The following is a 26,669-nucleotide window of genomic DNA, read 5'->3' as shown; positions in this document are numbered from 1 at the left end:
AGTTCTGTTCATGGATGCCCTTCCTATATTCCTGTCTCAGAAAACAGCATCCATTCCTCAGATCATTCATACCATTGGCCTTTAGGGGAGCTCTATTCCTTTTCATCTCCTCATATTCCAATTGCTCAACTCCAATTCCTCATAATCTGATTGTCTATTTTGGAAATATGCCTTTGTTTTTGGTCTCAGTATTCCTTGACATTTCTATTACAATAGTTAATATTAGTTTTCCCAAAGGATCTTACATTTTATTACTAAACTTTCTGTTTATTAACAGTTACTAGAAGACTTAGATAAAAATAAGATCACCAGAGAAGGAAGGAAGGGAAATAAATGAGAATTTTCATTTCTTCTTCCTAATAACATTTGACCATTGAAGATGGCTAGGCTGGGTAATGACTCTTAGCCATGGTTCCATTTCGGTACCACTGGCTCTTTCCATAGTGGTAGTATTGGTGTGTGTGTGTGTGTGTGTGTGTGTGTGTGTGTGTGTACGTTTGTGATAAATGGTGCTGGATCATCACTTTCTACATCAAGCTAAAAAAAAAAATCAACTTCTGACCCAAAGTATTTTTTACATTATTAGAAATGAAGCAAGCATAGTATCTAATGGTGAAATAAACAGCCTAAAAAATCTACTCAGACCTGGCAAAGCAGTTACTAACTTCCCCAAAAGATAATGGATGATATTTGAACTTTGATGACCTGTTGCATATTTGGGAAATTTAGTATAGGTGGAGATCAACTTGAGTTAAATATCGACAAATATTTAAAGTAAGTAGTGTGGGGAAGTACTTCAGAGTGTGTTTAATTTGTGCCAGGCAGAAAAACCCACCTTGTAAAGTATATAATTAGATACTTCTTTACTTTACAACATTTATTTATAACATTTCACAATCATTATCATCATCTAACCTAAGAACATTCATATGAAAGCAAAGGAAAATACACACTTCCTATTTCTCCTGACTGCATCATTCAGCAGCCATCAGTTTGCTTCCTATTTCTGAAGATTTGTTTGCTCTGGACATTGTTTATAAATGTAATAACATGCCACAAATGCAGTGTCCATCTACAGTGGTACACTTTAGCACCAAATTTCCTTTTTATTTTTTAATGTTTTTGCCAAATAAAATCTCAAATACACATCACAGTTTATATGTTTATCAATTTTGAATACTTGGGGTGCTTCTGCTTTTGGAGGCTATCATGAATAATGATACCACTATGAACATTTACGTGGACATATATTTTTATGAATTTTTACCTTTTATTGAATTGTTTATTTCTTATATTGAAGTACATGTATGTATACATGTATATATTTTTCTCTTAAAATATGCACATTAAAAATTTAAAATGTAGAAAGAAATATAACTCACATTTTCCTTGGGCAACTTGCAATTTACAATAGACCTTGCACCAATTTTCTTTATTCTTAGCCAGTTTCAAGAACTCTCTCTATGAGAGATTTGCTTTCAAAATGAAATCTACTTGACAGCTTCTATAGTAGGGCAACCATTTACTGAGAGCTTCCCTGCTGTGTCTTACTACCAGACAGTCCTAAAATAGACCTGCTTTGACGGGATTCTCTGAGTGCTCAAGTGACATCTCCTTTGGGTATAATTGCCTTAATTATTCACCTACTCAATTTCCTGGCTTCTTTCTTTCTTCCCAAACAGTGGTAATTTACAGAAGAGTTTATCTTCTGAGAAACCCAAAGAGCTTATATCTTTAATATTTTGCTAACATCTGGTGTATTTTGTTATTTATGACCTTTTTGTTTCAAACTTACTTGATTATCCAAAACTAACAATATTTAAAATGACATTACTTTATAGAAAAGCTGGACTTATCTGATGTTGGTTAATGTTCCAAAAAATTATGCTGCTTGTTAAAATCATAAGTGAAAAAACAAAGGACTGATAAGATAAAGAGGTTAGGAAAACTCATTAAAATGGTATTTAGCATATTTAAAATCTCACAGCAGATGAAAGCTGAGAGAGCAGTCTCTAACTGGCAGAACTGACTTGTACATATATGTTTACAAATACTATGTATTTGAAATCTGAATTAGAACTGAAGTATTAAATTCCTGGCTTAACTTTTTCTTTATTTCAAATCCCTCCTCTGGTTTAGGGAGAATTCCATGATCTATCTCTTTAACCGTGCTCTCCTTCTCCAAATCCCATCTCTCTTGTTTTCCTTTTCCCTTCAAGTTCTCAGGAAAAATGCCAACTCTAAGGTGAATCTAACCCTGTCTGTCTGTCCTTGGACACCCAGGGCACAATGGAGTAAATCACACCATAGAAAAACATGCTCTCATCAGCCTCTCTCTCAAAAGATATCCTTCCAAGAAAGAACAGAGGAAGGACTGAAGTCAAAAGACAGAGTAGGCTGAGAGAGGAAACCATGATGCTCTGGGAGTCTGCAGAGAAAAAAGCTGAAAGCCGTGGGTCAGCTCTGGCATTTATGAGAATGAAGGAGATTCAGTTGTCAATGGCCTAGTGTCTGGAGGCCAGACTCACCAAATATGCAATCATACTGTCATTCTGTGATGTTAGCTTTGAAAAGAAAAGGAAACATTTATGAATATTTTATGAACATTAAAGCATAATCTGGATAATGTTTTATATATTAACTTAGAAAACTGTCTCAATGATATTGTTCCCCATGGGGAAAGACCTGTCTGCTGCATTGGTTTAAATAGCAGTATTCCTATATATTATTATGATTTAAATTTTTTATGTTCATAAAATTTGATTACACTTCTATAAAGCTCAAAAATGATGTAAGCTAAATTATAGTTTTGAGGAAATGCTATTTCTAGATATAACTCAAATTGCTAAATCGTCTTTTTATAAAAAAAAAAACCCAAACAGAGCCTGATATTGGGGTGAGTGCTGAAAGATCAGAGAGACAAAGGAACAAGTCACCTCTTATCTCTAGGACTCCTCAGCCTGAAAAGCTTTTATCAGAAGAAAGATGTTAGTTCCTGTCTCCTCACACCTTATATACCTTTCTCCAGCCACCCATATCATTTCCTGTCTCAACTTTCCTAGTGCTGAGATTAAAGGCATGTGACTCAAGTATTGGGATTAAAGGTGTGTGCCACAACTGCCTGGCTCTGTTTCTCTCCTAGACTGAGTCAATCTCATGGAGTCCAAGGTGGCTTTGAACTCACATACTGATCTCTGCCTCCCGAGTGCTAGGATTAAAGGTGTGTGTCACCATTGCCTGGCTTCTGTGTTTAATCTAGTGGCTTGTTCTGTCCTCTGATCTTCAGGCAAATTTATTAGGGTACACAATATATCATCACATCTAGATGCATGGTTTTGAAAGTTTGACATTATGAATGATGATGGCATTTTATTTCATCTTAAGTCATCTTTTAACTACAATTTTCTACTATTTTGTGACCTATTAAAGGTGATAATGGCATTCATTTAGAAAATTTAATTTTGTGTAATACACATTTCAGTCTATTTTTGGACTGGATCTTTCCTATGAAAATTACAGAGAAAGGTTACAGTGAGCATTTTAGAATTTACAGATACTACAAACTGTCTTTTGGTGCAGTTGGCTCCTCTGAGGATTTTATTGAATAGCGTAAGTCATAGGGTTGGCAGGTAGACAGAAGGCAAGCAGTCCAGTGAAACAGGTGCTTTGCTTTGGGCCTTCTGTTGTTACCTCAACTTGAGTTTTGTACCTCTGTTCCAGGGGTTTGTTCTGAGTGACTGTTACAAAGAATGTCTCAGAGCCATGAATTGCTTTCTTTGTATATGAAATCTTTTGCAATTAGATATTTGTTGAAATTCATTACCATTTATATGAACAGAGGTGAAATATTTAAAATATCAATATCTTTTAAAAGTAATTCCTCTGTATTTTATCCCTACTGACTTAGAAAATAAAGTTGAGACAAGTGGTTTCAATCAATCCTGTCACTGCCTTTAATGCAAGAAGGACTACAAAGTTTTTGCTTTTCCCATTCCCAAATGAATCCACATTATTTACTCTGCTTTTATAAATCTCTATAAATTCATTGCCAAGCATTCCATTTAGGGAATAAAGGGGAGAGCAGAGCGAAAAATGCTTATTGGTCAGATTATAGATGACTACGGAAAAGTTTGAAACTAGACCCACATAGTTGGCCGGAAATGTCAAAATGAGCTTGAACATAATTAGAGGCAAAACATATATCATAATGTCAGGCTTCTCCCAGCAGCAAATTGCTTCAAGTAGAGTTTACACTTAAATATAATTTGAAGAGTAAGAGAAAAAAAGGTTGTCTCACTTCTAAAACAATAAATAAATAAATAAATAAATAAATAAATAAATAAATAAATAAAAACCCACATTTGTTTTCCAGCTACAAAAACACATGTAGGTGCAGCCATGCATGGGGTGACTTTACATGACATTATATACAAGGTCATTGGTTTATATAATTTCCTAGGATTTCCTTATCAGCAAAGAGCAAATGATATGCATGAAAAGAGACGCTAAACCAGGAATAGCATCCCTGGGGGGCTTTGCAGCTTCAGAGCAATAGCTGTCCATCATTAAATATAATCTCTGCAATTACTCTGTAAAGAAGTGTCTGTAGGTGTGACTGCCCTTGCTGCTGATGGAGATCATGGGAATCCAGTGATTAATGCAATCCCACAGGTAGAGTGGTGGTGGTATGTATTTTGTTTCTGCATGTCCTTTTCGACATTGTTAAGATCTAAAACTGCTGATCTCTTTCCATCATCTAGGTTATGGAAACAAATAATATTCATTCCAATTTTAAGCAATATTTAAACATTTTTAAAAAGCTGTGTGTGTGTGTGTGTGTGTGTGTGTGTGTGTGTGTGTGTGTGTGTGAGCATGTGAGCATGTGAGCATGTGTGCAGGGTAGAGGAAAGCATGTGAACCTGAGGAGTGCAAAAATCAGTTATCTTATTGCACTTAGTGGGACCCCAGAAACTAACTTAATTGTTAGACAGACAGCAACTGCTTTTTCCCATCAAGCACTGTGCAAGCCCTTAAACAATTTTTTTAAATCACCATTGTCTAGCACAGCATGGAGCATATATGTGGAATTCCTTATGTGTCAGCTAACTAATGGTATATAGCTATCTTCATTATTTTTTCTTGTTTGTTCATAAAAGACATAACTCCATAATTTTTATAGACATCTAAAATTGCAAAACATTTTAATAAACATATTTTAGTAATTTGTAACTTAAATGATAAACTCCCTGCATTAGAGACACTCACTTGAAGGAACAATATTAAGATGAGTTGAATGAAATTCTATTTTTTGCTCCAGCAATCTTTCTGTTAGAGCATGGTATTTTTAGTTGAAAGGTGTACTTCCCACCGATTATGTTAAAATCATTTTGAAATGCAGCCATCTAGCTGACAGAACAAACAGCTGTGAAAATGAGACCTGGAGATTTATGCAAAGAGGGGATTTCTGAATTAATTTTCTTCATGGAGCAGACTGTCAAGCTTCTTGGAGTATTTATGCTCCATCTCTTAATTAGTAATTTTGCTAATGTCAGTCATATTAAATTTTCATAATGTAAATGATGCGTTTCATTGGCAAATATGTGCTGTGAGATTACAGACAAAAGCAGAGATTCTACATCTGATGCAGTTAAATTGAGTAACGCACAGACAGTGCGTTTGAGACACAGGTGAATGTTTTATTGTTAAACAAACTGAGAATTTCAAAAGGCTTCTTTGAGTGAGAAACACAGAGACTCCATAAGAAATTTTATTGTGTTCTTTTATATGTGCAGGAATAAGATTTCCTTTCTGTTTAGCTTTAAACAGAAAGCAGCTTTGATCAAAGGAATGCTAACATTTCTACATATTAAAGTAGACTGTTTTAGAGGTGAGGTTCTCCTGTCTGTATTAGTTATCAATATGAACAGGGATTGTTATTTGATCTGTTCACTGGCTCTTTTCCAGCAAAAGTGTGATTAATTTTGGGAAGTATTACATGTAAGGTTTGATAAAGTCACCCCAGTCCTGCATTGTTTGTGTATTTTTTGATCATATGAAAAACACTGATATCCTATTTGTTTAGGTTAGTACTTTTTTTTTTTATTAATTTATTTTGCAATACAATTCAGTTCTACATATCAGCCACGGATTCCCTTGTTCTCCCCCCTCCCGTCCCCCTCACCTTCCCCCCAACCCCCCCCCCCCCCCATTCCCATCTCCTCCAGGGCAAAGCCTTCCCCACAGACTGAGGTCAACCTGGTAGACTCAGTCCAGGTAGGTCTAGTCCCCTCCTCCCAGGCCGAGCCAAACAATCCTGCAAGGGCCCCAGTACTTTTATCAGCATAATTTATACCACTTACGATTTTTCTCAATTATTCTGTAAAAACATATTGTAGATAATTATAAAGCCTCTGCTCTAAAATTTAGACATTTCCATGTAGATGGACACCAAAAGTTTCTTCCACTTTTTTTTTTTTTTTTTTTTTTTTTTTGGTTTTTCGAGACAGGGTTTCTCTGTGTAGCTTTGCGCCTTTCCTGGAACTCGCTTTGGAGACCAGGCTGGCCTTGAACTCACAGAGATCCGCCTGGCTCTGCCTCCCGAGTGCTGGGATTAAAGGCGTGCGCCACCACCGCCCGGCTTTCTTCCACTTTTTAAAGTGGTTGAGAATATAAGAAAGAGCGTGTGTGTGTGTGTGTGTGTGTGTGTGTGTGTGTGTTTCCATGAGCACACTGGGTTGAATGTGCACATGTGTGTACATGCATGTGGAGGCCAGCAGCATGTATCAAGCATAGCTCCTTCATTGCTTCTCCATTTTATTTTTTGAGAAAGCATCTCTTACTGAGCCTGGAGCTCAGAGATTAACTAGACTGGCTGGCCATCTTGGCCTTTTCTGGGCTTCATCGGTGTTGGAGCTATTGACATGCACCACCATGCCTGACTTTTTGTGAGGTTTCTGGGGAACTGAATTCAGGTTCTCATCTTTGTGAGATAAGTACTTTACTTACTGAGCCACTTTCTAGACCCAACAAAAAAGTTTGTAAGGAGCAACCTTTGGATATATTTCTAGCTATTTTCTTATCATAATTCTAAACAAAAATATGACTTTCCATGCATGAATGCAATGCACTTTGAGCACATTTCACCCTATCTGGTTATTTTGCTAATAATTAGTGTCTAGAAATATATTACTTCAAGGGCTAAAAATGCTTCTGTGTTTTGACATTTAAAGAGTAATATTTCCCAGAGAAGTCACACACATTCGTGATATCAAGGTCTATGGCCTGCTGGCAGATGTCTGCATCATTATTTACTCAAAACAAAAATGACAAACAAGTCTTCTTCTCTTGACATTTCCTTCCTAGCACAGACATTAAATTTAAACCTTGCTATTATAGTTTCCTTTGTTTTGAAAAAGATTGATGCTGGTTATTTTGACTAATTTTAAAATTTAAATTTATTTTTTTCTTCATAATTTATTATATTGTTTTAGTTCTAGACAATCCCTGGCCTTCTGAAATCCAATGTTATATATAATTTTTATCTCTGTGCTTGTACAGTCTAAGTATTTTTGTTCTAATTTATTAGGAAGATATTCTGGTACACAGTATGAGGGACTCTTGAAGCTTCAATATAGGTTATTCAATAACACTAATCTACCTTGTCTTTAAACCATTCATTCTGATACCCTCTGTCATTATTTGTGGCTCTGTGGATTAGATCCAGGGCCTGGAATATACTGGGCAAACATTCCACTACTGAGGCTCATCCCAGCTCTCTTTTTACTTTTTCTTTCGGACAGGGTCTCACTAAGATGTCTAGGCTTTCCTTGAACTCACTCTGTGCTCTGCAGCCCAGGCAGGTCTTAACTTGAGAGCCTTCTGCCTCAGACACTTACATGATTGTTATGGGTCTACTGCTCCCCCTTCCTCCTCTGTGTGCATGCAGGCGTGTGTGTGCGTGTGTGTGTGTGCGTGTGTGCGTGTGTGTGTGTGTGTGTGTGTGTGTGTGTGTGTGTGTGTGTGTGTGTGTGTGTGTGTGTGAAAGACCCTAACCCTTCAGGCTTATACCCCCCAAGTCCCAGGAAATAAGGAACTAAAAAGAAAACTAGTTCCAAGGGCCACCTGACTCAGCCATTAATCAACCACCCCTGTAACAATGTAACAATGTAAAAAGATTTCTGTTAAGAGATGTGCTCAACTGTGACTGGGATAGTTGCAGGTGTTCCAGGAAGGACCACTGTGACCTTTGTGTAAACTCCACTCCCGCCCTGATACCCCCCTTGAGGTTTTAGGAAGACTGTACATGCGGACATGACTGTACCCACTCTGTGATCAGACCATGATCTTGTGAAACGAAATTGTATGGGAATTGTAATCTTATGGCTTTTGTGGGTTTTTCCTTTAAAAGCACCCATGTGGCTACAGTAAGATGCATCTCTTGCTCTCAGGACAAGAGTAGCCCGTCTGTACAGTCGCTTCAATTAAAAACCTCTTGCTACTGCATCAACTGGACTGGAGTCTGGGTTCTTGGGGCGCCCACTTGAGACCCAAGATTTTGGGGTCTAACATGTGTTATGCCTATGCATGAAGATATGCAGGCTGGTTTGTTGCAGAGACCAGAGGAGGAGAGTGGGTATCCTTTTCTATTATTCTGTGCCTTGTTCACTTGAGGAAAGACCTCTCACTGAAACTGGATTTTGGTGCTTTTTAGCCAGGCTGGTGGCCAGCAGGCTTTGGTTGATTTTCTTGTCTCTGTCCCCCAGCACCAGAGTCACAGGTGCTTATGGCTATGTCCACCATTTAAGTAAGTGCTGGGTCCTCATGCTTGTGCAGCAAGACCTCTTTCTGAGTCATCTCCTTAAGCCCCCTGCATCATATTCTTTATCTACAATAGGTGTACACTCTTCCATGCTGGTAGTGATCTCCCAGTGGTAATATCACTTACTGATCTTCCTTTTTAATTTTTTTAATGAGAGCATCTTGCTGTGCAGCTCAGACTAGCCAGCAACTCTTCATTCTTATGTCTCAAACTCTCAAGCACTAGAATATAACAGGTGTACACACACCATCCCCATACTTGTACTCCTTTTGATATTTTGTTTTGTGGATTATATTTTATGGATGTAGTTTATGTATACTTGTGAACCTCACTCTCTCTATTTCTGCAAAAAGTTCTTATTATTGGACCTCACATACAGAATGGGTTCATACACAGTAGCTGTTACTATCAAGAATATTACTACTGGAGGAATGTCTTTCTGGATTTCATAAGATTGCTTTCACTTCTCTAGGAGCTGCTTGGTACTTCATAGTCATTGTTGAACATGTGTGGTCATGATGACCTAAGTGCATCTTTTCTGGGGAATCTTCCATCTGAGTATGAATTGCAGGGGAAAAGGATGTCCTCATGGTGAGCTTTTACAGTAGTTTTTGATCTTGTTTTTGCTTTGTCTAATTTTTTAATTATTAATTTTATTATTTTTAATTCTGTGTAAGTGTGTGGTATGCAAACATGAGTGAGCATACTCACAAAGGCCTAAGATACTGAATCTTCCAGAAGGTGGAGGTACACATGGCTGTAAGCTGCCCAGTGTGGATGCTAAGAAGTGAACTTGGGTCCTCTGAAAGGACAGTGTGTGCTCTTCACCATGGAACCATCTCTCTAGCCCCTGAGTTTTGTTTTAATTTTCCCTTAATTAATTATTTTGAATTTGTTCAAACTTATTTGGCTCAGCTATAATCCTTGTTAGATACTTGCATTTTCCTTTGAATGAAGAAAAAATAATGGATCTTTCCTTTATTGTAGAATTGGCAGCAAGTATCACATGAACATGTTTGTCTAGTGGTATAATAAACAAAATGTCCTTCTCCTTTCTCTCCAAGATGACAAACACCCTATGCTTCTTCTTCATAATCCCCCTGTTTTTTCATTGTGCTCAACCTGAAATGACTTGGTCAATTCCAAGAGATGAGGAATCTGATATTTGTCTAATTTGTTAGCAAAATGCTTTTTGTGGTGTTTCATCTCAATATACACACTTTGTGAAGGAACTCTACCTAGCTCAAGCATGGCAAATATGGCTCTAGTGTGCTTGCCCCTCTCCCCAATTTCCTCTGCCTTGCTAAAACACATTAGATTACCTTCATAAAGCTAGTCAAGGTCTGTTACCTTATTTGTCCAATTCCTCCTCCTGAGGCTGTCTACTAAGGTTCATCTATCAAAGTATTGAAGTCCAGTAATCAAAATCCTCCTTTGGCTACCATAATTAACATGACCAATCAAAATTAAACACCTCATTCTAAAATTGGGTGTCCTCTTTTACCTTTATAAACTGCCTTTGCCTATGGGTCATGTCTGTCTCCTCTCTATCCAGGCCAGATATTTGCCCTGGATATCCCTCTCCATCATCCTCTGTCTCCTGTCTTTGTCTTTTACTCCCTGTTCTTTGTACCTCTGGGGCAAATAAATCCCCTTTGTGCTGAGAACTTGGTCTTGGGGTATCTTCTACCAAATATCAGTCCCTTTAGTTTGTTGCCAAATTTCTAGAGCTTTCTTACAGAAACTATCAAGTACATTTCTTTTAGCATGAGGTAGGATTGGAGACTTTGCCTATTGCCTTTTTTTCAGTGATTCTGAGTTGATGGCATGTAGAAAACTAAGACAACAACAAAACTCTGAAAACAAAACAAAACAAATATTAACGAACAATAAAACCTAACCAGTCACACTACAGGCCTGGGTCTGAACTGGACATGTTCTTCCTATGGCTAAGCCTCTATATACTGTTTCTTTTTTCTTCTTTTTTATTGTGTTAAATGAGAATATAGAACACGTCTTGTAAGTCTCCATTTTCCTAGGGATCTCCTACCCCCACATATATATGTGATCAGCCACAGGGATACTCAGCCAAATATACACATGCACACATAACCTATCCCATTGTGTTTCCTGGAAATTGGGGTTTTATTATTTATTGACACAGAAGCTATGGAGACAGTCATCTGCAGGGTGTAAGAAGCTTAGCATTTTGGCTTATTATGGATTTTGGTATTCTATGCAACAAGTGCATAGGAGGGAATGGATGGATCTATATATCAGTCATTAAAAGATCCTCCCTTTAGATCTATATGTGAAATCGATAATGATATGCTTTTTTTGATTCAGGCAGTGATTTGGCAACTGGTCTTATTTTTCTGATATCTATCACCCATCTTTCTGTCTGTCTATCATCTATCTATCTATCTATCTATCTATCTATCTATCTATCTATCTATATCTATATCTCTATATCTCTCTATATCATACATCTCTATCATCTATCTCTTTTTTTTTAGTTTTCAAAGGACTAATTAAGATGAATATTTTAAACTATAATTTGGGACTACTTTTAAAGTTTTAAACTTTTTATATAACAGGAAACTTAACAGCCGCTTCTCAGTCTTATTTACAGAGGGACCTTTATGAGCGAGCTAGGTCATCTGACTATTGCTTAGAATTTAGTGTATGGTGCTAAGAATGTTCTCCATGTTGTTTAGGAGTGACACTACCAGCTACTATCTGGAGACACAGTGCTGACCAGTTTGTCGTTATCTTCTCCCTCCAGCCTTCCCAATCGTGTATTATCCCTTTGCTTTATTTTATGGGTAACTGTAGACAAACAGGAGAGAGACAGCAAAGAGCACAAATTTTTCTGCATGTAAGACTCAACAATATATTCAATAACAGATTCACCTTTGTATAATGGAAAATATGCTTAAAGAAGTCACCCAAAATTAATAAAATATTAGTAATTCTTACTAATGGCTCACATTTGTTTTAAAGTTGGTTGAATAAGAAGACTGTTATCAACTAATGTGATTGTAGTGTGCTGGTAAATAACAGCTGGGGAACAGCAAATAAATTTACCAAACTAAAGTGAAATGAAAAATGTTAGGGCATGAGTATGAATATGTCATCAAGGGAAGTAATAATTCCTACAATGTTTACCCAAATGACCATCAGTGACAATATAAAACAGGCAGAGTTGGCCAGCTCCATATGAGTCAGGAAGCATTAAAGCCATTGCTAAAAGTATGTTCACAGGATATTATCGCTGTGGAAGTAGTGATGAATCATCACAAAAATAAATCCAATAGGACCCAAACAGGACCAACAAAAATGTCTAAAGTTATATTGAAAAGGAAATAAAGTATTTTTAAAGGATTAGGCAGGGGGAGAGACAATTGCATTAGGTTTGTCATTTCATTACTTTAAATTTTAAGCCAAGTTGCCACTTTCTGTTAGGGAGTCACGTCCAGGTGTGAGTAACAATATGGTCTAGAGCTTTGGATGGGACTTACTTTATGGGCCTGTGGAGAATTTGACACAATAATGGCCTCACAGAAAGAATAAAATAAAATTACCTCCAAAGATGCCTGTTATTATTCAACTGGTCATAAACTTTTGTCTTTGGTCAATAAAAATGAATTTTATATAATGAATACATAGCCCAGAGAAATAATATGACTGACAGTATGATCTTTGGTGGCTCTCTGCATCCCAAATTCTTCATGGACTGGTTCCAGCCAACTACTCAGCCCTTCTCAGATGGTCCTTCCATGCCTTCAAGTTCTAAGTTTCTGATTTACTTATCATATTGTCCTTGTCCAGTTCCATTTCAGGCCCATCCCAAATCTTTACAACACACCCATGAATATGTTATTTGTCTCAGAAGCTTTGCAGACCTCCTTTTCTTGGAAGCAATCTCTTCTTGCTATTAAAATAAGATTACATTTGGAGGCATGGCAGACATAAACATGCCCACCAGTACATGATCAATATTACTTATAAATGAATATATGTATTGTAAGATATTGCACCTTTTAGTCTAGTTGCTTTCTACTAAGGGATAAGTTATTATAATTCTTCCTTAAAGCCTTGACTATAGTAAACAGAAGGAGGTAATGAATGTGTCCCTGTCCACATGCCTCTCACTTCTACTACATAAGGAAAAGTAATAAATTTATGAAAGATAACAGACACATGATTGTCTTAGACTTTATTACCAAACAGTTATGTAAAATATTTTATGAAAAAAACTTTCAGTGATTTAGAAGCTAGAGGGTGGAGACATGAGGATCTGAAGCTCAAAGAGAAGACAGCAATAAAGAGATGTGAGCTCAAGCATTGAGACAATCAGGTTATACCCATAAGAATCCATCTTTCTTTCAGAAAAAAAAAAGTTAATGGAATGCTTTAAATCCTATCTAAAATTTATTAGGGAACTTTTGTTTCTAATCACAAGTAGGAAAAAGAGTTAAAAAATTCCAGGGCTCAATTGCTACTACCCCCTCCAAAGAAGAGTAAATGTAGTTGGAAAGGGGATGGAGAGTGACTGAAGGAATTAAAAGGGAAAAGAGTGGATGTGTGAATATGCTCTAAGTATATTGTATACATGTATGAAATTACTAAAGCAAACATTTTAAAATCCCAGGAAAATTTTAGCTAGGATGCGACAAATGTTTGTTTAAAGGCTTAGTTACAATCCTGAGAAAATAATGGAAAGTTCAGAGACCCAAAACTAAGAAGTGCTGGTTGAATTCCCCATCCTAGGGAGTTCATGATATCTGAAGACCTTTGTTTGAGTGCTATGTCAGGCACAAGGAACATTCCACAGACCCTACAGAGCTGAAATACTTGGGTCAAGCTGGATACTTGCTGTGTTCCTCTCTTGGTGTAGACTAGCTGGACAAAGAACAGGAGGAGAAGATGAGAAAGCAGCTTGTGTGTCCCACTGGACAGGGACAGCCTGTGTGTCCCACTGGACAGGGACAGCCTGTGTGCCCCACTGGACAGGGACAGCCTGTGTGCCCCATTGGACAGGGACAGCCTGTGTGCCTCACTGGACAGGGACAGCCTGTGTGCCCCATAGGCACGGCACCATGGACAGAACAGTGTAGCAAACTGAAATAAGACAAAATGAAGAGCTTAGTGTTTACAGTAAGATGAAGCATCAACTGATGTAACCTGTTCTGGCCAAACCTAGTGCTGTGGGGTTTGAAGTTCAGAATTAGCGCATCCGCTACTGACAGATTAATCACTAAATCTACTATGGAATTCAAGTCATTCATAATCTGCCATAGTTGAAGATACGTTTATTCTAAGACCCAGCAATTCTATTCCTAGATAAAAATTTTTGTTCTGTGTGCACAAATTGATGTGTGATGATGCTTAGATCAGCACCACTTGGATTCACAAAGCTTAGAAACAAACATCCAGCACCATTTGCATTAATTTTCTACTAAGGGGACAAATGGGCCAGTTAGCAGTTTCACACAGCATCTAATCATTGGCTCCTGGTTTCTGTAATCTGAATGGCAGGACAGACATCATTCTTTGCTCATGGTCAGAGACTGAAATCATGGTGTTACATGGGCTTTGCTCACATCTGGAGTTCAATCTCATTTGTGTTTGTATTAGAATCTATTTCTCAGAATGTGGGGAGAGTGATCAGATGGAGGCACCTAAGGACATCATATCTACCTCAACTTACCTAAGGACATTATATCTACCTCAATTTACCCAAGGATATCATATCTACCTCAATTTACCTAAGAATATCATATCTACTTCAATTTACCTAAGAACATCAAATCTACCTCAATTTGTGCATATTAAACTCTGCACAGTTACAGATGTATTTTAATTTAATATTTTGTTGTAGTTATACAAGGGATTGAACCTAGTGTCTAAAACTTGAGCTATATAATTCAGCCTCTATTAGATTATGTTATTTTTTTCCAGTACTTGGGTATCTATACCCAGTGTGTGCTAGGCAAATATTCTATACTGAGCTCTACCCTTAGTTTTATTTTTACTTTTGTTTCAAGACAAGATCTTATTGAGTTGCCCAGGTTGGCTTTAAACTCATCTGTAGCTGAGGCAAGATTTGAATTTGTGACCCTCCTGACTCAGCTCCCAAGTAGCTGCCATTATAGACTTGAGCCAACAGCCTTGCTCATTTTTGAGATATTTCACAACAAAATTAAGGTGCACGCCTTTAATCCCAGCACTCGGGAGGCAGAGGCAGGCGGATCTCTGTGAGTTCAAGGCCAGCCTGGACTACCAAGTGAGTTCCAGGAAAGGTGCAAAGCTACACAGAGAAACCTTGTCTCGAAAAACCAAAAAAAAAAAAAAATATGATAAAAGGCAAAAGAGTGAATTAAAAATTAATAAATATATCAGCAGTAATAATTGAAATAATATTGCTGAAAGTAAAATTAACCTTGAAGTTATTAGAAATGTACTCATATTCTCTCACTAAACATGGGAAATAGAGTAAAAAAAGAAGAGCACATTGTCTCTTCAAAATGTTCAGTAATTCTTTCAAGACAAGTAAAAGGATGATTAGTTACTTTAATAGTTGAAAGGAAACATGGACATTAATTTGTAATTAAGAGTTTTATAGCATTTATTGCATTTACAGTATAATAATTCTCTTGGACATAATTTTATAACTGAAAACTTAATAGAGCAAGTAATTAGCATTTAGACTTTGCAAATTAAGGAAGTTTCTATCAAATAACTAATATTAATATTTAAATACTTCCTGCTTTGGAGTGTGGTATATTACTTATGAATAAAAACTATCTGTACTTGGATACAAGAAAAAGAAATGAGGCCTATTGTAGTGTTTGTAGGGAGTTAGAATGGATAAAGATTAGTGTAGTAAATGTTTAGTGTATCCATTTTAGTAACATGTAGGCAGTTTCTTTATGTAGTAAGTATAGGGAAAAACTGAGCAAAACCTTAGAACAATGATGCTTATCAACATTTCTTTAAAAAGTATTAAAAAACATGATTCATTTCTTATGTGTCAATCACATGATTTCATTTTGCTGTAGGATGTTTATACCTTCTGTGTATCTTTGGTGCTCCAACTAAGGGTCACTGCCATAGCCTCTTTCTGAGTCTACTGGACTGCCTCTTTCTGCAAGGTGAGTGCTGTTTCTAACTTTCTAAAGTCTTCCATAGTTTATTTCATGCATCCTTCCATGGCCCTATAATTGTTGCTGGTAGCCACCTTCTAAGACAGCCAGGATGTATATCAAGTCAATATGAGCAGTTTACAATTTACTCAGGAGTATATCACATGACCTTTATTTTTTTATTTTGTATGTATGTGTACATGTGTGATGCTATATGAGTATGTGTTTGTGTATATCCACATATGTGCAGGTGCACATATACATGTATGTATAAGACAGAATTCAACATTGTGTTTCTTTCTCAATAATTTTCTATCTTAAACTTTGAGATGGTCTTTCACTGGGCCTGGAGCTCACTGCCACAGATAGACTAGATGGCCAGTGAGCTCCAGGGAACCACCTGTCTCTCTTTCCTCAGTGCTGGTATTTCAGACACAGAATGCCCATGGACTTTTACACTGGTTCTTGGAATCCAAACATAAATCCTCATACTTCTGTGGAAAGCACTTTACTCATCAAAATGTCTCTCCTGTCTCCATCATGGGATTTTTCTTATAGAACTATTAACAATTGTACTATGCTTTGACTAATACTATGAAAAACCCAACCTACCCCAAGTACCTAACCAACAGATAAGAAGAACAAAGGGAAGAGGAAACTGGAAATATGGCTCAACCAAGTAAAGTACTTGCCATCAAAGCCAAGGACCTGAGTTTGATTTCTAGAGCTCTTGTAAGAGAAAGCCAAGAGACATGGAAGTGAGCTCAGGGAGTGAAGTACTTGCTATGCATTAGGACTCCCAGCACACATATAAATACCAGGTGCAGTCACATTACTTTAACCACAGAGCTGGGAGGGTAGCAGAGACACTTATCACAGGATTTGCTGGCCAGCCAATGTAGCAAAAACTTCAAATTCAAGGTTCAGTGAGAGATCCCATATCAATGAAGTGTAGAGTGTTAGAGGAAGATACCTAGCATAAATTGAATTCAAATGTGTACATATGGGCAACAGTGCATTCATACACATGTGCACACACTAAATATACAAATATTTGAATTTACACTTGCCTACTTCACCAAAATAAAAGGTATTGTGGGATGTGCTTGTAATTCCAGCCCTTGGGATCAGGAGGTAGAGAGAGTGGCCCCCTCGGGTTGACTGACCTAGCTAATTTAGTTAGTTATAGGTCTGTAAAAATGTGAGTTGGATATTCTTTGAGGAATGATACCCAAACTTGTCATCTCACTTTCACATGATTGCTTACATGTGTGCACTGCACCTGTATGAACACATACCTATATACACATACATGTAGGGGAGAGAGAAAGGGAGGGAGGAAGGAAGAGAGGAAGGAAAAGATGGAGAGAGGGAGGGGAGAGAGAGAGAGAGAGAGAGAGAGAGAGAGAGAGAGAGAGAGAGAGAGAGAGAGAGAATGTCCATGTGTTTTTAATCATCTTTCCTGATGCTTTATTATCAGCCAATAACTACCCACAGTTCGTGCTTTGTTTGAATGGGAAGGATCATGTCTTCCTCCTGTAGTTGCAGTACTTTGAATGTTTCTTGTGAAATTTAATTATGTTCCCAGGAGCTTAACTTCTGATTGTGCTCATGTGCAGGGATATACCCCCGCCCCCTCTTGGTATCACAGTTTTGGATGTCAGCACTGCCCTTAGCTCAGTGACTGAGAAGGGACAGAGAGGGTGACCTGCTTTCCTTGGGATATTGGAGTGATCAGGGAGAAAGGAATGGTGGGGTCACTGGACATCTGAACATTTAATGCCGGTTTATGATTGGAAAATAGAGCTAAGCTGAAGGGGCAAGTCAGGGAAAGGTTTAGAAAGCAGAGTAGCCTTTAATACAGGCACCAATCTCAAACATACCAAGCAAGGTGTATTAGAACCTCTTAGAATGCTGTCTAATTCCAGGTGTGTTATTTTTGTATATTTTTCAGTATGTGTAATGGAGAAAAACCAGCACTTTTACTTGTATTTTGGTTATAAAAAAAACCTTAGCCGGGCGGTGGTGGCGCACGCCTTTAATCCCAGCACTCGGGAGGCAGAGCCAGGCGGATCTCTGTGAGTTCGAGGCCAGCCTGGGCTACCAAGTGAGTTCCAGGAGGGGCGCAAAGCTACACAGAGAAACCCTGTCTCGAAAAACCAAAAAAAAAAAAAAAAAAAAAAAAAAAAAAAAAAAAAAAAAAAACCTTAGAGAATAATTTGCCCAACACCACACAGCTACAAATATGATGTGCCAGAAGGTAAAATTGGAACCTGTGGCAGAAGTTCAAGTTCCTGAATGCAGCGATTATCGCATGGGTTCATGGCCCAACCCATATCCCCTGAGTCTAAACACTGCCGGAAACTCCAAAAGCATGTCTTTCAAAAAAAAAATGTTCACTTAGTGGCAAAATCTGATCTGGCATGAGACTTAACTTATTGTCTTTACTTGTTTGTTTAAATGTGCTACAGAAATATTAATGCATTGGTTACAAGGTGCCTCTTGTGATGGCCCTGCTGGTGACATTACCCTTCTAACAGCTGGAACTTCTGTACTAAAAAAGCTTTTGTGTAAGGGATATAAACATTGAGGCAAATTAGAGGAAATGGTAAAAGATGAAGGTATAAAATTAAAATAAGGTAATTTGTAAAGGACAGAACTGCCTTTTGTTCTTTTATTTCGCCTGTGCCAAGAAAAATGGCTGACACAGTAGCCTTCAACAGTGTTCTGAATCAGATTAGAGGGATGTATGGACCAAGACAGTATCAGTTCCAGTGGTATAGGGTGGAAGATGGACATGCACTGAAGAGGAACTACAGGAAGAGAAGGCGGGCTTTCTGAAGCAGCTCTAATCCTTGCCTACATCTCCTAATCACAGGAAGCAGAGCTGACCCATTTATGGAGAAACCTATGTGCCATTCTTCATAATACATCACAGGCAAACTCCTCTGCCTGACAATGTTGGTATACATCCAGGACATTACAGTTCCCTGAAAGGAGCTGCAGTCACAGACTCAGTCCCTCCACTGGGAAGACAGGCTCTAGGGCATAGCCATTCTCCTTGGCTCAGGTGCCTCTCTACTAGAGGCTTCTTTGCTAGGGACCCCACTAGAGCACTCTTCATTGTGGTGATATTTTATTTGTGCTTTGATAAGTAAAGCTTGCTTGGGGCTGGGTGGTGGTGGTGCACGCCTTTAATCCCAGCACTCGGGAGGCAGAGCCAGGTGGATCTTTGTGAGTTCGAGGCCAGCCTGGTCTACAGAGCGAGATCCAGGAAAGGCGCAAAGCTACACAGAGAAACCCTGTCTCAAAAAACCAAAAAAATAAAATAAATAAATAAATAAATAAATAAATAAATAAATAAATCTTGGAGATCAGGGGGGAAAGGTCAGTCATTTTAAGTAAGCAAAGTCTGTCAGCATACGTCCTTAATCTGATCACTTATCAGGAAGGATCTCTGTGTGTTCCAGGCCATACTAGGGAACAGAGCCAAGCATGGTGACACATGCCTTTAATCCCAGTACCAACCATAGAGACCAGGAGGTCTGTACAGACAGGCAGTGACAAGAAAGTGAGGTATCTGGGCTAAGAGCCAATGAGAGGGCAGAAAAGCAAGGCATATAAAGGCATGGGTAGACAGGAAGTAGCTTGCATTTGGAAGCTGCAGAGTTGGTGAGGTAAGGTTGGCTGGTGACCTTTCCTATTTCCCTGATCTCTAAGGCTTTCACCCTTATATTTGGCTCTGTGTTTTTTATTTAATAAGACCATTTAAAAATTCGTCTATACTTCTTTATTCTAGATCAGTGCATTTCCATGCCTGGATCCTCACTCTTTTTGGTAACCATCTCCTGGCTTATGAAAGTCAGGAACTTTTGTTTCATGACTTCTCAGAAGTAAAAGATCCATCCACCATGTACTACCTTGCAGACTCACCTGCTCTCAGCTTATGTTGTTCTTCAGGGACAAGAGCTATGAGGATGAGGGCTACTTTTGACTTGCTCAGTGCTTCTCTTTGAACAGCACATTGAGTGAATAGCATGCCTGTGAATTTCATTGGTTCCTAGTCCTTGTTGACAACCTTGTGCTCTAGATCTCAATACTTGTCTAAGGCTAACCTTTGTGGTTGTGTTCTGGATCTTGCCTTCTCCCTCACTAGGAACATACTGCCTTTGTCCTTCTTATGGCAATTGTTTTAAACCTCACCCTCCTGTAGAGCCCTCAGCCTTACATCTTCCTCTCACCACTGGCTACTGTGATGCTTGGGTTTTGTTAACTTGACACAAACTTGGATATATCTGGGGATAAGGAATCTTAATGGAGAAAATGCCTCCATAAAATTGGCCTGTAGGCAAGTCTCTGGCATATTGCCTTGAATAACTATTGATGTGGGAGGGCTCAGCTCACATGTGGGCAGTGCCACCCCTGGGCTTGTGGTTCTGAGTGCTGTAAGAACAGACTGAGCAAGCCATGGGGAACAAGCTACCATGAAGCGTTTCTTCATGGCTTTTGCTTCAGTTCCTGCCTTGAGTCCCTTCCTGGGCTTCCCTCAATGGACTGTGAACTGAAATATGTAAACCCTTTCCTCTCTGAGTTCTTTTTGGTCACGGTGTTTAACAAAGTAGTAGAAACCCTGACTAACACAGTTACCAACTATTCTTTATCTTTCCTCTGAAAACATGCTTATCTTAGACCTTTTGCACTTTGTATACCAACAACCCTATGGCTACATCATTTGCTCACCAGGGGTCACCTGTTCCAACAAGTCTTTCTGGACTTTTCCATCCTGGTCATGGGTCTCCCTCTAGGGTCCTAGGGTACCTTGTGCCTGCATAGCTGTGTGTTTATTTGCTTGTCCCTCCCCTCAACTGAGAGGTTAGAAGGACCTAAAATTTAGTTCTGTCTATATACTTGGTATAATTAAAATTTCCTGATTTGTTGTAAGTATGTAACAAATGGACGTATGGATGAAAAGTTTGTATCATAAAAGGATAAATTCTAACACTGATAGCTGTTACAAATTTAGAATAAAAATTATTAAAATATACCATATTAATACCTCCATTAAAAAACCTTTCTACTGCCAAAGCCGTTAAGAACATATTTTATCTTGTTTTAATCCATGATTATTTTCCCACAAACATAGGTCTTATTATTTCAACTTTTGGTGATGACACATATTGTCTTGTCTCAGTCACTAGACTGTTATGTTAGGTTTATTAGTCTACATGGGTCCTTTTAGTCAGGGACTGAATACTAAGTCCTGTTTATAGAGTCATTTGTTTGAATTTTAACACAAATAAAGAAGTCTGATCATCTACTAAAGTCATCTGAAATTTGATTATAATATATAGACAATCCAACGTTTGCTTTTAGGTTAGATGCAACATAAAAAGATGAACTATAAAATAAGCCTGAAATATGTTACATCTCACAAAAATGGACATTTTAGTTAAAATTTCTGCTTCCTTGTAAGTCATAGTCATGAAGGACCATTGCTCCCATTTTCTCTTACTGATGTTTTGTGGCATCCAAAGTATTATTTCCAAAATTTTAGAATTAATGTGTACTCTGATGGTGCTGAAAATGTATTCAAGTAACTACACCCTGCAGAATAGACTATTCAAAATCCTAAAATTTAATGTTCTCAAGTTATCAAAGATATGGTAATGCTTTTGAACCAGGACTAAAATGAAATTCCTTTGGGGTTAATCACCATTGGTAAAATAAGAACAATGGATTAAACTGGCCATGTGTCAAGTTCTCACCCTTGGAAATGTGGTGAATCTGTCCAGTTCTTCAACGAAGCAGAACATCTGCAAACTAATGGCTGACATAACAATCAAGAGGCTGGCAGTGAACACCACCAAGCTTCCAAGCTTTTTTCCAGGACCAAATATCTTGTACACAAAGTCTTCCAATGCAGGTGAAATCTTAATAAGCCGGACCACCCGAAGAACCTAGTTATGGAGAAGAAGATACACATGCTAGAAACAGAATTTTAAAGAAATCCATACTAAATATCGTTTTTCATGGTACTGTGTAAAAAAGTCATAATTTTCCATTTCATCTGGAGACTAAAAGTAGTAATATGGTAACAAAGACATCCCTAGCATATGGTTGGTCATATAGTGAAAACACAGCAAGTCTCAAATCAATGAGCAAGGACAAACATTGGCAACTGTTAGACATACAATATGATCATTGAAAATGTTATTAACTAGTACATACTGTTGACATGAAACTAATATTTTCCCAATGCTTAATACCCAAGTAAACATTTAATTCAGCATTAGTTATGTTTAATGTCTCTTGCAATAAGCCTTCCTAGGTATTACACACTCATAATGGGGAAAATCAAACATCTATCAAGGACTGGCTCAGACTCCTACTCCAACATCTATTTTCTCCTTCTTCCTTTAAATAGATTTTCCTGAGTTTTAGCCTAGTGCAACCCAGGGCAACAGACTCTATTTTCTAGCCTCTGCATCTGTAATCTGTAGCTGAGTGTGCCTAATGATCTAAGCTCAGGTTTAACAGATAATATAAACAAGAGTCTTGTGCAACTATAGGCATGGCAAATCAAACTTACCATAGATATTTATTTCCCATTTCTCTGGACTAAAAATGGAAACAGATGGAATGGTATCCATGAACACAAACTGAAACCCTTGCAAAGACTATGAAAGGTCAGATCTAACCTAACAGGCTGGATCCTTTGAGGATCTCGTGGGACAGAAGCACCTGTTTTCCCTGGGTGATCACCAGCTGCTGGAGAGAAACAAGCTTCACTCTTAGATAACCCTTGTGTTTTTAGAGCTTTTCTGTATTTGCTTAATTTGTCATCTCTACTCTACAGATGTTATGTATTATACCATATATTTATTTGGAAGGCATCTGCAAATCCAAACCCAAAGACAAACAATAAATTAGCTTTTAAATTTAAAATATTAATTATGTGCCAAACATGTTAGGGAAATAGTTTTATGGTGCTATTATAAAAGAGCATAAAGCAGATATCAGTTCTGAAGGTAATATAAAATGATTAACAAATATAAATGAAGGGTTGAAATATGGCTCCATAGTTAAGAGTATTGGCTGTTCCTGTGAAGAACTGGGCTCGGTTATCAGCACCCACATCAGGTTGCTCACAGCCACTATAACTCCTGTTCTAGAGTATTTGACACCTTTTCCTGGCCTCCACAGGCACCAGGCATGCATGTAGTACACATATATACATGCAGGCAAAGCACTCATGTACAACAAATAAAAATAAATAAAACCTTTAAAAAAAAGTATAAATTGGCATGTAATAAAAAGCTGAAATAAAGATGACATTTTTCACTAGGTGTAAGGTGTCATCATTATTTTGATTACCTCCAAGGAATAAATAAAAATGTTAATTAATATATGACAGGCCATTGATCATAAGAGACATTCCAAGTTTAGAAATCCTAAATTCATAAACTGTGTTATTAGCATAAACAAAACATCATACACAGAAGGGCAATTCTAGATGGTTCAGCATCCATAGGAGTCAAGGTTGTCTGGAAAAGATGGATATCTTATTTGGAATATTTTAAAAGTGATATCATAATGTTTTCCACATGTAAAATAGCTGCTGGCTTTTGCTTTTCCAGTGTTCTTCTTATGTTTCCCAACTTTCATTTCTGCTGTTTGCTTAGACCATGAGGCTTAGGCAGAGCCTCCCAGCTTCCATATCCCAGGTCTGGCTAGAATATTCAGAGACCTCACTATCCTCAGGAATTTTGCAAGAACCATGTAAGGCCCAAATGTCTGGGAAACCATCTTTGCCAACTACATGGAACAAGCCTGTTTAAGAAAGAAGTCAACAGAAAAGTAAAGAAATAGGTAGAGTCCCTATGAAACCACATAACCTTCATCCTCTGAATTCCACCATATATGAAGCCTTACCTACTTCCCTAGACTTTTATTCAACGGGAAACACTGATGGGGAACCTTATTGCCCCTACTCTGAGAACAGATTCACAGCTTGCAATATATCGAGTAAATTAACTGCACACACGACTGAATGAGTTGTGAGGATGCATACTTAGAACCTTAATGCTTCGTGGTCTAGCTGCTAGCTTTTCGTTCTGTAATTCCTGACACATTCCCAGCCTGCCACTCAACTTGTGACCATCCTCCCACCTCTGGAATGCTGAGATTACATGCCTGGCTGATATTCTTCTTAACTGGATTGATAGGTTTGAAATCAAGATATTTCATTGTTTTCACTATCAGGCACATCATCCATAATTGTGTCCTAAGACATAAACACAAATTGTTCATGCTGATAATTCAAATTCAGACAGCCCTGTCCAAGAACAACTAATGACAGCATGTTTAGTGTACTAGTTAATTTTCTCTTGTTATGACAAAAATTTATCTGAACAAAGTAAGTTAAAGAGAGAAAAGATTTATTTTGGTGCTGTGGAATGTCATTTTGTATGCTGTGATGTGTGCTGCTCAGATTGATTGATAAATAAAATACTGGTTGGCCAGTAGCCATGTAGGAAGTATAGGAAGGGTAAACAGATGAGGAGAATTCTGGAAACAGGAAGGCTGAGTCAAGAGTCGCCAGCCAGACACAGAGGAAGCAAGATGACAAGGCAGAACTGAGAAAAGGCACCAAGCCACATGGCTAAACATAGATAAGAATTATGGGTTAATTTAAGTGTAAGAGCTAGTCACTAATAAGCCTGAGCTAATGGCTGAGCAGTTATAAATAATATTAAGCTTCTATGTGATTATTTTATAAAAGGCTGCAGGACTGTGGGTGGAGAGATTTGTCCCAACTGCAGGCCAGGTGGGACACAGGAAATCTTCTGACTACTTTTTGGCTCACAGTTTGAGAGGATTTACTCCATCATGGTGATTTAATCCATTTGGGTCCTTAGACTAGGTGCTGTTACCACCTAGATAGCATTTTAGCTAATCCTCTTTGGTAACATTCTCAAAGACACACAAACATGTCCATAGTGTGCCTTACTAATATCCTAGTTGAAGCTCATTCTAATCACGCTGATGGTCAAGATTAGCTATTATATTTGATATGCATGTTTATTCACAGAGATTTTTAAGACACATTTAAAATTCTTGAGCAAACTACTTCACTGGTGGCTTCTAAAGATCAAGACAGAATCCTATAGATCATGAGGTGTTTATGTCCAAAGACATGATAGAACAGCCAGAGCCATCAAAGCACCTTTGGGATATTAACAGGCTCTGGTTCATAGAAGCCCACTTGTAGGTCTGGCTTTGTGGAGTACTTGCTTTCAATTTTTGTGGACTATGGTTTCATGTTTGTTTCTGCAATTTTATGTTGAGTTATAAGTTGTATTATGAAAGCTAGAGTTAGCATTGTTCTAAATGCGATGGATTTGTTATTACCAATAAGTAAAATCATGAAGTTGGAAAGCATTTTCTTGTAAGGCAGTGGTTCTCAACCTGTGGGTAATGACCCCCTAGCCAAATCTTTATCTCTAAAAGTATCTACATCATGATTCAAAACAGTAGCAAAATTACAGCTATGAAGTAGCAACAAAAATAATTTTATAGTTGGGAGTCACCACAGCATGAGGAACTGTATTAAAGGGTTGAAGCTTTAAGAAGTTTGATAATGACTGATCTAAGTAATTAAAATCTTATTTCTCTAAGATAATATTTAAAATTCTGCTGCCATTTTAATCCTCAACTATTTAAAAATATCTCTTCAGAGAGTATTAATGTATATTCTGATATTCCCATGACAAATTAAACAAATGCTAGTCAGAAATTTGACTGCATTTGAAATATTTTCAATTAGACTACTGCATGTATTTTAATAATCATTTTACATTAATTTAATAGCACAATGAGCACATTATAATATCAAATGATTATGAAAATGTAATTAATAATTAACATTTATTAAGTAATTATAAAGCAATGCTATCCAAAATATCACATTTGAAAAAGATATATAATTGTTATAAAAGAATAATTACAAGTATCATTATTTAGCCACCACAAAACAAAAAAAAATTTGTAAGTAATAATATAAAATGAATTAAAATATGTGAAGGTAAATTTTACAACCCTTAATGCATTCATTGTAAACTATTGTTCTGTAAGAACATTTACAAGGAAGGTATACATTTGAAATAAACTCATATCTTCTCCTCTTCTTATTTTTATTTGTTATTTATAATATTTAAATTCCAGTCACAGTTTCCCCTCCCTCTTCACCTCCCATTTCCTCTCCCCCCCCCCCCAATCTACTTCTCCTTTATTTCTGTTCAGAAAGGAGCAGGCCTCTCATGGGTATCAACAAAGCATGGCATATCAAATTGTGGTTAGACTAAGCACCTCCCCTTGTATTTAGGCTGGGCAAGGCAAACCAGTATGAGGAATAGGTTCCCAAGAGCCAGCCAAAGCATTAGGGACAGCTCCTGCTCCCATTGTTAGGAGTCCCACAAATAGACCAAGCTATACAACTGTCACATGTGTAGAGGTCTTAGGCTGGTCCCATGTAGGTTCCTTGGTTGTTGGTTCAGACTCTGTGAGTTCCTATGGGCCAGACTAGCTGTTTCTGTGGGTTTTATTGTGATGTCCCTGACTGCTCTTGCTCCCATGATCCTTCCTCCCTCTCTTCAGCAGGATTCCCTGAGCTCAGCCTAATATTTTGCTGTAGGTCTCTGCAT

General features: G+C 37.7%; 1 protein-coding gene and 1 long non-coding RNA gene across 7 annotated transcripts in view; both read right to left on the bottom strand.

Moving 5' to 3' along the window:
* Positions 1–26,669, bottom strand: part of Nalcn (sodium leak channel, non-selective) — a 316,074-nt gene that overhangs the window by 135,653 nt on the left and 153,752 nt on the right. For all 6 annotated transcript variants that reach the window (XM_052732374.1, XM_052732370.1, XM_052732372.1 and 3 more), the window contains one exon: positions 21,732–21,923. In XM_052732374.1, coding sequence (XP_052588334.1) covers positions 21,732–21,923 — 192 coding nt within the window. The remainder of the gene's footprint in view (positions 1–21,731; positions 21,924–26,669) is intronic.
* Positions 13,021–21,723, bottom strand: LOC128107009 (uncharacterized). The gene is made up of 2 exons (XR_008216907.1): positions 18,173–21,723; positions 13,021–17,976 (listed from the first exon to the last, which is right to left on the bottom strand). It is a non-coding gene; the product is annotated as an uncharacterized LOC128107009 (long non-coding RNA).

The sequence above is a fragment of the Peromyscus californicus genome, unplaced genomic scaffold, assembly GCF_007827085.1.
Source record: "Peromyscus californicus insignis strain IS unplaced genomic scaffold, ASM782708v3 Scaffold_12__1_contigs__length_115047231, whole genome shotgun sequence".
In the NCBI taxonomy this organism is placed as follows: Eukaryota; Metazoa; Chordata; class Mammalia; order Rodentia; family Cricetidae; genus Peromyscus; species Peromyscus californicus.
This window is presented reverse-complemented; position numbering and strand designations above follow the sequence as displayed.